The sequence below is a fragment of the Arachis ipaensis genome, chromosome B8 (assembly GCF_059453495.1).
Source record: "Arachis ipaensis isolate K30076 ecotype BB chromosome B8, ASM5945349v1, whole genome shotgun sequence".
NCBI classification, from domain to species: domain Eukaryota; kingdom Viridiplantae; phylum Streptophyta; class Magnoliopsida; order Fabales; family Fabaceae; genus Arachis; species Arachis ipaensis.
The window spans coordinates 1,272,097-1,284,808 of NC_142443.1; the positions used below are offsets into that span (position 1 = coordinate 1,272,097).

General features: G+C 36.2%; 3 protein-coding genes across 3 annotated transcripts; all 3 read left to right on the forward strand.

Moving 5' to 3' along the window:
- The first annotated feature begins 567 nt into the window (after positions 1-567).
- On the forward strand, positions 568-7,196 carry LOC107612814 (homeobox-leucine zipper protein ATHB-15). Its single transcript, XM_016314566.3, has 18 exons — positions 568-1,615; positions 1,703-1,862; positions 2,089-2,189; positions 2,299-2,389; positions 2,563-2,658; positions 2,741-2,854; positions 2,987-3,070; positions 3,217-3,372; positions 3,464-3,538; positions 3,689-3,795; positions 3,869-4,061; positions 4,485-4,670; positions 4,765-4,845; positions 5,471-5,605; positions 5,706-6,031; positions 6,365-6,470; positions 6,629-6,778; positions 6,872-7,196. The coding sequence occupies exons 1-18, from the start codon at positions 1,410-1,412 to the stop codon at positions 7,016-7,018; spliced, it is 2,514 nt and encodes an 837-aa protein (XP_016170052.1). The 5' UTR covers positions 568-1,409; the 3' UTR covers positions 7,019-7,196.
- A 1,658-nt stretch (positions 7,197-8,854) lies between these two features.
- On the forward strand, positions 8,855-10,103 carry LOC107610300 (uncharacterized). Its single transcript, XM_021108462.2, has one exon. It carries the CDS (start codon positions 8,957-8,959, stop codon positions 9,533-9,535), a length of 579 nt encoding a protein of 192 aa, XP_020964121.2. The 5' UTR covers positions 8,855-8,956; the 3' UTR covers positions 9,536-10,103.
- Positions 10,104-11,049: 946 nt separating this feature from the next.
- LOC107614348 (Avr9/Cf-9 rapidly elicited protein) lies at positions 11,050-11,931 on the forward strand. Its single transcript, XM_088497106.1, has one exon. The coding sequence runs from the start codon at positions 11,109-11,111 to the stop codon at positions 11,712-11,714; it is 606 nt and encodes a 201-aa protein (XP_088353232.1). The 5' UTR covers positions 11,050-11,108; the 3' UTR covers positions 11,715-11,931.
- The last annotated feature ends 781 nt before the right edge of the window (positions 11,932-12,712 follow it).

Genomic DNA, 12,712 nt, shown 5'->3' on the forward strand with positions numbered 1-12,712 from the left:
GACATATATGATTTACTAATGCGTTAATATTTTTCTAGTAATTAATTGCCTTTAAATACATCTAATTTTATTTCATGTGGTAGATGATTAGTATATATAAAGAATGATAGTTTTTTGATGTCTAATTTTTTGACATTCCAAAATAGCATTTGCCTTAAAATGTTGAGAAAATCTAACATACCATCCAAAGTAGCTAAATTAAGTTGAAGATGCAAACAATTATAGTAGTTAGTTCAACTATAATACTGAAGCGTAGCATGGGCATATACTGTGATAAATCAAAAAAGAAAAGTATGTACTATGTAGTGTAATAATGAGTACTACAAGTAATAATTAAGAACAATTAATGAAGTAAGTAAATGAGAACCAAGGAAAAAGAAGGTTGGAGCTATGGGGGGCATTTAAGGGAATACATAGGGATAATGATAGTGGAAGCGGCGGGACCCACACTCTTGAAGGCGCAATTCACTGTCAGAACAGCCGCGAGAATAAGGGCATTTTCGTCCATACAATAAAAAAGAGATGGCGCTGTTCTCCATTTGAACCGAAAGTGAAAGAACAAATGAAGACAATCACAACAGAGCAAATCTGAGAGTGAAAATCAAATTAATTAAATATAAAAATAAAAAAAAAGAGCAAAAAAAAAAAAAAAAAAAAAAGAGAGAAGAAGAAAACCAGCACCACCATCCACTAGCCACTAGGGTCCCCACCCTTCTTCCCCTCTTTCGCTTTCACTTTAGGGTTTCTTTCTTGTCTTCCTTTCATTCCCAAACCCAAATCCCCAATCAACCAACTTCCCTGAAACCCCCCAAAAAAGGTGTTTTTTTTTTTTTAAATTCTCTCCGTCGTCTTTGATGCTACCAGCTCAATTACTGCGTTGTTGTGTTTCTATGGTGGTTGTTTGATTATTTGAAAGCGATGGTTCCGAGATCAGCTGAGCTTCGAAAAGTTTCACTTCGACGATGATGAAGATCGGCGGTGGAGTGGAGTGGTCTCGTTTCAGCTCCTTCTGAATCCCTGAGGGTTCGGAGGGAACACTCTGTTTTCCGAGCTCTTCACCTCAATCCAATCGGCAGTATCATCTCTTTCTTCAAGCTGTCTCTGGATTTTCGATTTTCCTTCAGGAGAGGTTGTGGTGGATGATTCCGGGATTCAGATCGTCGCTGTTTTCTTCATAAGTTTTCTTCCAAGTCACTGATCTCCGGAAAAAAAATGTATACTTAGTTACTTACTCATTGAAAGATCATTTATTGGAAGCTGTATATAGAAGAAGGTGGGTAAAGCTTGCTTCTTTGTTGTGAGTTGGAAGTGTTAACAAAGTTTGGTGTGGTGGGGGGTGGTGTTTTGTGAAGACACTGTTGAATTTGTTGTTGTTGTTGTTTGTGAGTTGTGAGGGTAGTTAGGTAGCGATGTCAATGTCCTGCAAGGATGGTAAACCAGGATTGGATAACGGCAAGTATGTCCGTTACACACCTGAGCAGGTTGAGGCCCTCGAGAGGCTCTACCATGACTGCCCCAAACCCAGCTCCATTCGCCGCCAGCAGCTCATCCGCGAGTGCCCCATTCTCTCCAACATTGAGCCCAAGCAAATCAAAGTTTGGTTCCAGAACAGAAGGTATTATCAAAACCATTTCTTTGTCCCCTTTCTGATGAATAGTCTGTTACTTGGTGATGGAACTGCTAACATTGTATGTGGATTCAGATGTAGGGAGAAGCAGAGGAAAGAGGCTTTGCGACTTCAGGCTGTGAATAGGAAACTGACAGCCATGAACAAGCTGCTGATGGAGGAGAATGATAGGTTGCAGAAGCAGGTTTCTCAGTTGGTGTATGAAAATGGCTACTTTCGTCAGCATACCCAAAATGTAAGATTTATGTTCAAATGGTTTACTTTAGTTTAAAACTACCTTGAAGTTTTTCTGTTAACGGTTTCCATTCTTCAAGTTTCCTAATCTATAGGGTTTTCTGATTAATTAGATGTCATATTAGCAACTCCGGTTATAGGAAGTATTTTATTCTCTGTTATCCTTTATGGCTTTACATACTGGAATTCAATTAGAATGGCGTTCATTTTTTTTTTTGGCTCTGCAGACTTCTCTGCCAACCAAAGACACAAGCTGTGAATCCGCCGTGACTAGTGGTCAACGCAGCTTGACAAATCAGCATCCCCCAAGGGATGCAAGTCCTGCAGGGTTAGTGGGAATATTAATGATTGTTGGGACCAATTTATGTCATTGTTTCTGTCTGGAAAAATTTGTTTGTGCATGCTTGACCTTACTCAATCACTGTCATTCTTCCCAGGCTTTTGTCCATTGCAGAAGAGACTTTAGCAGAGTTTCTTTCAAAGGCTACTGGAACTGCTGTTGAGTGGGTCCAAATGCCTGGAATGAAGGTAACCCTGAAATAATTAACAACTCTTAATATTGGTTAAGCAATTAGTTATTTTCAGTTTTTTTTTCTCTCATGTTTGAACGAGGCATGGATGACGTTCATATTCTATTGGAAGTGTTTGCAAGATCAAACTATTTTTAGAATATTGTTTCTTACATTTTGCTTATGTGACAGCCTGGTCCGGATTCCATTGGAATCGTTGCTATTTCTCATGGTTGCACTGGTGTGGCAGCACGAGCCTGCGGCCTGGTGGGTCTAGAACCCACAAGGGTAAGTGCTCGAAATTTGTTCTTTCTAAACTGGTTTTCTTGCTTGTGTCCTTCCACAACATAATGAGCCACAAAATTTTCAGGTTGCAGAAATACTCAAAGATCGACCTTCATGGTTCCGTGATTGCCGAGCTGTTGATGTGCTGAATGTGCTGCCCACAGCAAATGGTGGAACCATTGAGCTGCTTTATATGCAGGTAAATTTAAACTTGATTAGTATGAGATATGACTGATGGTTCTATGCAACTTAATTGATGTTCACCAAAAAAAAAATGTAACTTGATTGCTAGCAAACTTCTTATACGCATGTGTTACACCTTGATGATCAGCTATATGCGCCAACCACGTTGGCACCTGCTCGCGACTTCTGGTTGCTGCGCTACACATCTGTGTTGGAAGATGGAAGCTTAGTGGTATGTGACTTATAAGATTATGTTCTTAAGATTTGTCTATACCAAGATATTATGGTTAACCTCATTCCAATGTCCAATGTCTTGCCCAAATTTGTACTGCATAATCCTGAAATATATAATAATCATTCTTATCCGCCCTGCTGTAGATCTGTGAGAGGTCTCTTAAGAATACACAAAATGGTCCAACCATGCCTCCTGTGCAGCATTTTGTTAGAGCAGAGATGTTGCCTAGTGGGTACCTGATAAGACCTTGTGAAGGAGGTGGCTCCATCATTCATATTGTTGATCATATGGATTTGGAGGTACATGAATTTAACTTGGTTGCTTTATTGTTTTTGTATTTATTTAACAGAAAATTGAGAAATAATTTTGGAATTTTTATGTTATTATTAGCCTTGGAGTGTTCCTGAAGTATTGCGTCCACTGTACGAATCATCAACGGTGCTGGCTCAGAAGACGACAATGGCGGTATGATATTGTATTTCAGTATTAATGTTGACAGTACAACCATGGCTATTACTGATCCTACTGAAATTTAAATTTAAATTTATCATCTTCTGAGCTCCAATATTATATAAAAAAGATGTTTGCGTTGTTTACATTGTTCATTCCATTCAGGCCCTACGTCAGCTAAGGCAGATTTCACATGAAGTTTCTCAGTCTAATGTCACTGGGTGGGGCAGACGACCAGCCGCTCTTCGAGCACTTGGCCAGAGACTGAGCCGGTAAAAATTCTACTGGCACTCTGGTGGATATCTATTGTATCTAAATTTAGAAAACTCATTGATTTTCTTGTAGGGGTTTCAATGAGGCACTCAATGGATTTACTGATGAGGGATGGTCAACGATTGGTAATGATGGTGTTGACGATGTTACAATTCTAGTGAATTCATCACCTGACAAGTTGATGGGTCTGAATCTTTCCTTTGCCAATGGATTTCCTTCTGTCAGTAATGCAGTTTTATGTGCCAAAGCTTCAATGCTGTTACAGGTCAGGATGCTTTGAAATTTCACTTGTGTTTCCCTAAAGTTATAAACTAAAATATTTTATTGCTGTGGAATATGTTATAGACAGTTATATGTCAAGAATACTTTTTTTGTATGACCAGTTTAGCTTTTGTTAAACTGAAAAAGAATCACAGAATTCAAATTGTTACAATATAATGGCTATCAGTTGCTTAGTTGACTAAATTACGCCTTACGAAAGGGACATACAAAGACTTGGTTGATCAGTTATCAAGCTTTTGTATTGAGCTATTCCTTAACATGTGTCACTCTTGTCATCACTAGTTAAAGATAATTATTATCTCCTTTCTAATTATGCTCTTCTCCTTAATTAAATGTACCAGAGACATTGTTAAGTTTTAATATTTCTCTGATGTTTCTCTTTTATGGCTGTCTTCCATTTCTTCAGAATGTGCCTCCAGCCATTCTTCTAAGGTTCCTGCGGGAGCACAGGTCAGAATGGGCAGACAATAACATGGATGCGTACTCAGCTGCTGCCATTAAAGTTGGTCCTTGCAGCTTATCAGGATCTCGCGTAGGAAATTATGGGGGTCAAGTTATTCTTCCTCTAGCCCACACTATTGAGCATGAGGAGGTAATAAATTGGTGTAAAAATCTGTAATAACAAACAAGAATTATATGATTGATCTATTCTAACTTCTTTTTAATTTTTTTTTAATTAATGGTAGTTTCTGGAAGTGATTAAATTGGAAGGAATTGCTCATTCTCCTGAAGAAGCAATGATGCCCAGAGAAGTCTTTCTTCTGCAAGTGAGTTTCTTCAGTTTCTTTCCCCATGTTGCTTGTTTCACTGCTTCCTCCTGTAACATCTGGTACATACTTAATGTGCATGATTTTGCTAGATGTGAGTCTAAGATGTAGAAGCCAACATTTAGGTTCTTTATTATAACTTGAGGTCACATTTCCCTCATGTAATATGACGCAATTTGGATTATTTAATGATTTTGTAGTCACTTTTGATTTTCCATAAAATATGGTGTGCTTCTAATGTTTAGCCTTGGATTTGGTTTATTTCTTGATTTGCACTTTGCAGCATGTAAAACTTGATTGCATATTGGAATTCAAAGAAAAGTAGTGTGATGGCTTCGTATGTTAGAATTGGCTAGAATCGATTTTTTTTTAACCGAGTTGCTTAAAGCTTAATTGCATGCACGTCTGACGACACATTGCCATGAATACTATGTGTTATTGTAGACCAAGTCTATAGTCAAAGTATTAATCTATCTATGATCTATTATGAGAAAAATGTTTATGGTTTGGGGCCCTTCTCTTTCTCTGTTAATAGACACTTAGTGGAGTCCAGGAAGAAGTGTCATTTTCTCACCAATCACCATTTGGAATACTTTCTTACAGTTTATTCAATTTATTTTGATAGCTATGTAGTGGAATGGATGAGAATGCTGTTGGAACCTGTGCTGAACTTATTTTTGCTCCAATTGATGCATCCTTCGCTGATGATGCCCCCCTTCTGCCTTCAGGATTTCGCATCATTCCTCTTGATTCTGGAAAGGTTAGCCTCAATTATTGTTGAAGTAGTATATTTTGTTTGTATTTAATATCTTATCTTTCACAAGGTTCTATCTTTTCAAATCGTGATGCAAAATTTGCAGGAAGCATCCAATCCAAATCGTACCCTTGACCTTGCATCTGCCCTGGATATTGGCCCCACTGGAAACAGAGCTTCGAATGAAACTTCTGGAAATTCTGGCTCTGTGAGATCTGTGATGACAATAGCATTTGAATTTGCATTTGAAAGCCATATGCAAGAGCATGTAGCTTCCATGGCACGCCAGTATGTTCGCAGCATTATATCATCAGTCCAAAGGGTAGCATTAGCGCTTTCACCTTCTCATTTGAGTTCACAAGCTGGGCTTAGGACACCATTAGGCACTCCTGAAGCACAAACTCTTGCTCGCTGGATCTGCAATAGCTACAGGTGTGTAAAATTCTCGTGTCATTTGCCTTCACTGTTCTGAAACTTAGTACAGCGGTTCACATTCTGTGAGATGTTCACATTAGGAACTGAATTCTTTTTAGGCATGTGCATGCCCAAGTGTTTAATAAGGACTTGTGGCACCAATTCATGATATGTTGCAGTTTTTAATATATAATCTCTGGTGTCTGATCCTTTCTTATTATTAATCAATTGATCGAGACATCCATATAAGTTAATAGATACATGTATTGCATTTGCACATTGAGTGAATTTCTGGTTTCTCCTGCTGCAATTTCAAACACTAGAATGATGTTTGACAGTTCTAATTTGTAGGTGCTACTTGGGTGTTGAGCTACTTAAATCGAATAATGAGGGGAACGAATCTCTTCTCAAGTCATTGTGGCATCACTCGGATGCACTATTGTGCTGCACTCTAAAGGTATCCTTTGAATTTATTTCAATTTCACAACACTATTTCTCAAACCTTAAAGCAACTCCTGAGAGAATATAACAGTCAGATTTCAACTTTGATTCTTTCCAGTTATTTTAATCATTTACCAATTAGAAAGAGCATTCATTGAAACTTGGTTTTTGCAGGCATTGCCAGTGTTTACTTTTGCAAACCAAGCAGGGCTTGACATGCTGGAGACTACCTTAGTTGCACTGCAGGATATAACTCTAGAGAAGATATTTGATGATCATGGCAGAAAGATTCTCTGCTCAGAGTTTCCCCAAATCATTCAACAGGTACTTTTCATTTTATTTTTCAGATTGCAGCATTTTTGTTGCTTTATACAGTTCTCTTTATAGATCATTGTGTTGATTTCTCTTGCTTTGTAGGGCTTTGCATGCCTTCAAGGTGGTATATGTCTTTCAAGTATGGGGCGACCAATCTCTTATGAAAGAGTAGTGGCTTGGAAGGTGCTGAATGAAGAGGAGAATGCACATTGTATTTGCTTTATGTTTATGAACTGGTCTTTTGTTTAAACATTATGTGTTTTAAGTCTAGGAACCGCAAGTGTCCAACACCAACTCTTTTTAAGACATATTTTGTTGGCTGCTGTTGTTTTAATTTCCTATATTTGATGCCTAAGACTTGGATTGCCTGTAAAACCTACTTTATGTGTTAACCTATGTTATGTTTATTAATGTCTGATTCCCAGTCTATTATATATAGTACCTAATTTTACTGTCAAGTTTTGAAATCTTTTACACAATTAAGATGCACTTCATTAAAAAATAAGTGATACTTTTCCTTACTAGGCAGTACTTTCACCAAACCCTGTGCATTTGGTTGCCTCATCACAGTAACCAAATTTATGGAAGCTATAAAAGTAGTAATAATTAGTAAATTTAAACCGAGTGTATTTTATTTTTAAATATGACTATTTTATAATTTCAAATTCAAATAATTTTGGGAAGAACAAAATATAGTAAAGATTTGATTGAGAGGATCCATGGAGATTATTCTTGCATCATGTTTCCCTTACCTTGAAGGCTCTAGCATGATTCACTAGATAGATAGGGACTGCAACTTTATTGAATAATATCTTCCTTGAAAGATGAGAGTTGAAACCAACTTCATTCATTCACTTTCCTTTCATACTTTTAAGCTCGTGAAATGAAAAGTATATATATATATATAGAGAGAGTAAAAGCTCGTGCTCCATACATAGCTAAGTCCCTTTCTTCCTTCATGTAATTATATTTTACTAAAGCAGAAAAAGTAGAGGCAAAGTATATATGTATGGTTTCACCGTGCCATCATGTGAATACACCCCACACTTTATAGTAATTGGTATTCTGCTTGCAATGGACCACATATGAATAATGCAATTGCCAAAGGGAACAACTTTTTATTAATGTCAACTAACTTTCCTATTGCATGGATATGATACATTGATCCTTGTACATCATCCTAACAAAAAAGAAAGGAAGTTTTTTTTTTTTTTTTTTTTCATTTTCTTGAAATATTTTCTTTTCAGTGTGCTGATTAAGCATGGCCATCATGGCAATCCAAATTACATGAGATAAAATTAAAATGAGTGGATACGGAAGGGCCAAGAGAGTAACAATTAGGAAATACTACATATTTAGATCCTCTAAATGGAGCATATTTGTATAGTGGACAAGAGATGAAAAACTAATCATTTAGTAGAACCCACAAAATTATATTAAAAATAAATATCGAAATTAACTTTTAATTATTCAATATTGATCAATTTTTTTATTTTTGTAACTCTTATTTTATTTTGGAGAATTTAAATTAGGTAGAAACTTAGGTGCAGTCGACTTCACGTGAAGTTGATACGTGAAAGCCGTTAGATGAAAATTCAGTCAAATCATCTGACGGCTCTCAGTATCAACTTCACCTAAAGTCGACTTCACTTGAGTTTTCACCTTTAAATTATTCTAAATTTTGATACACTCACCCTGAATAATGTAAAAATTAAATAATGAATGTGTGTATATACATTATCCTAAGACCAGTGATACATTATTATTCAAGTATCATCAACTAGATAAAGAAATCATGATCATAATTAATTGTTAATGCAGGTGAACCATACCTTTTCTTGTAGCCACAACTACCAATCAGCATGCATTGCAAGTTATTATTAGTCCAGTTGCATTGTATACAGATTATTACAGACCTCTGATTTGAAATAAAAGCTACTACTCGACTCATCACATCCTTTCCAGAAAAATCTAGTGAGTTCACGATCTTGAAAACTGACATTCCAGTTTCTAAGATCCACACATGTACCATTGTCTCATCCTTAGAAACAATAGTAGATTCATTATAAATAGGATCCTTCCTTCATTCTCCAACAACTTAATATATTCACTGTAGTTTCATTATTCAATATCAAACCTTTTATATATTTTCTCTCAAAGTAACCAACTTCAATTCAATTCAAAAGTATGGCTCCCTGTGGAGAGAGTTTCCCAAACCCTAATTTTGGTAGGAACAATATTGCCAAGCCACCGAAGCAGTCACTATGTAATAACAATCATATTCAAAGAACCTTCTCAGACATCTCGTTCGAGCTCGCGAAAGAAGAGATCAATGATTTGAAGACACTTACGCCCATAAGTGAGGTAGAGGATGCAAAGTGCGAGTGTTGTGGCATGTCGGAAGAGTGCACGCCGGAGTACATAGGCCGCGTTCGTGGCAAATTCTCCGGCAAGTTTGTGTGCGGGTTGTGTTCGGAGGCGGTGAAGGAAGAGTTGGAGAAGAACGGAGGGAAGAAGGAGGAAGCACTGAACTCACACATCAATGCTTGTGTTAGGTTCAACAAGTATGGTAGGGCTTTCCCTGTTTTGTTCCAAGCTGAAGCCATGAAAGCCATGTTGAAGAAGAACAAAATGGAAGGGAGAAGGGCTAAGTCCTTTAACCCTAGGGACACCAACAATGGACCAAAGAGAGGATCCATTGCAAGGAGTTCAAGTTGCATTCCTGCAATCACAAGAGAGATCAATGATCTCACTCTTGCAAATTAATTAATTAGTTTTGCGACTTGAGTGCAGTTGTCTGATGTTGTTTAACGGTTTCTCAATATCAATTTTACATAAAGACAACTGCATACAACTGCATGTGAGTTTTCTCCTTCGAAATAACTATCGATTTAGAAAAAGTAGTAATTGAAAAATTAATGTATTTTAGACAATTTGTCTGTATACATAGATTTTTCAATGAACTACTTTTTCGTACTAATTAAGGGGAACATGGTTATGTATTATCTTTGTTTACCTGTTCCCTATAATTTTCTCTGCTGACCGATGTTTCAATTTGTGTGCAATGGGAAGAAGACCTAAGTCACCTTAATTGTAAGGGTTTTTTTCAGGTCTTTGAACCCATGCATGCATGAATTATAGTTTTTGGAAGTTGGTTTGTAGTGCCACTTCTTATTTTTCCTTCTTTCTCTTGAGACTTGAGAGGGTTATAGTCCATGTTGCGTTTTAGGTCATCAGGGTATGCATGTCTTTTATTTCTTGTTTTATCCAATAAATTAAAATAATATGTATTCTAGATATTATTGCCAATCTTATATATATATGTTATTCTTAATTCTACCATATATATATGCATGCATGCTGAGAATTCTTAATTCTGATGTATCTTGAACATTTTTCTAATCGATGTAAACACATAAATAGTTATAGCCTTTGGCTTTAGGTCATTCACTACTGTTACATATATATTAAGTAATAGCCACCAATCTAGAAATGAAAACAAAGACGAGATGAAAGATTTTTCAAAAATAAAATAAAAAAGCAAACCCCAAAAGGATGTCTGGTATGAATTATTCCAAAATATCTCAAACTCAAAAAGGAAGCGCAGCACTCCACCAATAATGATAGATGGGGTCAATAAAATAATAAAAGAAAGACATAAAGTATCCAAACTAATATGTGGTGTATGCACCCACGGTTTCTTAATTAGGGTTAGGTTATTATAATTCTAGCACAGGATGTATTATACAATAATAACATATAAATGCATATATTATTTTTAATAATTTAATCAAATATATTAAATTATTAAATATATCTTAAATTATAAATAAATTATTAATTTTAAATTCTAAAATATTATAAAGTTAGGGCTAACTAAACATTAATTTCTACTGGTTTATACATATAATAACTTTTGGTAGAAATTCAGGTGTAGTCAATTTCACGTGAAATTGATATTTAAGAGTTATTAGATGATTTGACTGATTTGACTAAATTTTTGGTGAAAACTCATGTGAAGTCGACTTCATGTGAAGTTGATAGTTGAGAGTCATTAGATGAAAATTTAGTCAAATCAGTCAAATAATCTAACTGCTCTCAATGATCAACTTCACGTGAAGTCGACTGGATCTGAATTTCCACCTAAATTTTTATCTAAAGACTCTCAGATATCAACTTCACGTAAAGTCGACTTCACCTAGTTTTCACGGTAATTTTTTGCTCTTCAAAACCTTAAAGTACTTGATTCCCAATGAGTACTATATAAGGTCCTCACACCCCTTCCCTTCTCTTCAATCCATTCTCTCTTCAATTCTCTCTCTCTCTCTCTCTCTCTAAAATGGAAAGCAATAACGTTCCAATAATGGCAAAGAAAGTGTGGAACATGGTACGTGTAGTATTCTTCATGCTTAGAAGAGGCATATCAAAGGGCAAGCTCGTGATGGATCTAAACATGTTCCTCAAGCGCCGCCGCAAGCTCGCCGGAAAAGCCATCTACAACCTCATGTTCCATCACCACCACCACTCAAACAACCCTAATCTACAGTTCTCCGCCCCAAGGGAGTACGAGTTCAGCTGCAGCAACACTCCCAACAACCACTACTTCTTCCCAATCGGCAAGCGCCACCGCAATCACAACCACCACTTCTTCGCATGCGCTCACGCGCCACCCACTCTCGACGACGACGTGGTCACCGCGAACGCGCTCAAGGCGGTGTTGGAGATCTTGAACAACAACAACAATAATAATGATCAGGTGATGATGGCTATGGTGGAGGCTTCGCCGGCGCTTCCAGGGTTCGGCCGGAGTCCAATGGTGAGGCAGCTGAGAGTGACGGACTCGCCGTTCCCGCTTCATAACGACGACAAAGACGACCACCAGGTTGATAAGGCGGCGGAAGAGTTCATCAAGAGGTTCTACACCGAGTTAAGGAAGCAAGATTAGTTTTAATTAATTAATCATCATTACCTTAATTATTATGTTAATAATAATAATGTTCGTTTTCCAATGTTAATTATTAGTTCATCATATTTTTGGATATATGTTTTCATCATCATGATCCTGAGTTCAATTAATAAAGATATACATGTTTGTATTCTACTTCAACGTGTAATAATATTTGTTGCTTATAAACAATAAAAAAAATCAATAATTTATAGAATGGAAGAATATTATATAAACTATATGAGTGAATATACGAAATAAATCGGATTGGAATTTAAGGAATCTTTATTATTTATTATTTATTTTCTCAAGTTTAGATTTATACCCTTCGTACACCTCCTTGTACTGGGAATATATTGAATCTTTGCATCTACAATGAATAATGCATCTCTTAATAATAATAATAATAATAATAATAATAATAATAATAAGGTGAAAACTCATGTGCAGTCGACTTCACGTGAAGTTGATACCTGAGAGCTGTTAGATGAAAATTTAGTCAAATCATCTAACGGCTCTCAATATCAACTTCACGTGAACGTCGACTTCACTTGAGTTTTCACTTAATAATAATCAAGCTTTATTAATGATCCTGATTATTATTCCATATATTTATTATGCTCTCTAGCTGGCTAGATGATGAATAACACAATATTATACCAACAGTCATTAGCAACATAATCTTGAATTATTTGGACTTATGGCATATGATTGGCGTGATTATTGGTGATCCAAAATATTTTAATTTGGATTTGAAGTTAATTAAATTGGGTTTTACAGCAACAAAACAAACCCCACTACTCTTGGGTGTCTTCATATGATTCCACTAACATAATAATGACTAAGTAAAATTATATAGCTGGCCCCTCATCAAAATATTGTTGCCTTTCTTAACTTTAATTTTGCTTCTTCTTTTTTCCTTACTTTTGCTTTTTCCTCTTTATTTCTTTATTTCTTCCCCTTTTTCATGCCAAGTTAATGAGATTTTCAAGTTTTCC

What these genes read in the sequence shown, in the direction of transcription:
- LOC107612814 (XM_016314566.3), top strand. Translation starts at nt 1,410, where the DNA reads ATGTCAATGTCCTGCAAGGATGGTAAACCAGGATTGGATAACGGCAAG. An exon ending in TGGAAGATGGAAGCTTAGTG is followed by an intron (nt 3,071 to 3,216) that starts GTATGTGACTTA and finishes GCCCTGCTGTAG; the next exon opens with ATCTGTGAGAGGTCTCTTAA. An exon ending in TGGATCTGCAATAGCTACAG is followed by an intron (nt 6,032 to 6,364) that starts GTGTGTAAAATT and finishes TCTAATTTGTAG; the next exon opens with GTGCTACTTGGGTGTTGAGC.
- LOC107614348 (XM_088497106.1), top strand. Translation starts at nt 11,109, where the DNA reads ATGGAAAGCAATAACGTTCCAATAATGGCAAAGAAAGTGTGGAACATG.
- LOC107610300 (XM_021108462.2), top strand. Translation starts at nt 8,957, where the DNA reads ATGGCTCCCTGTGGAGAGAGTTTCCCAAACCCTAATTTTGGTAGGAAC.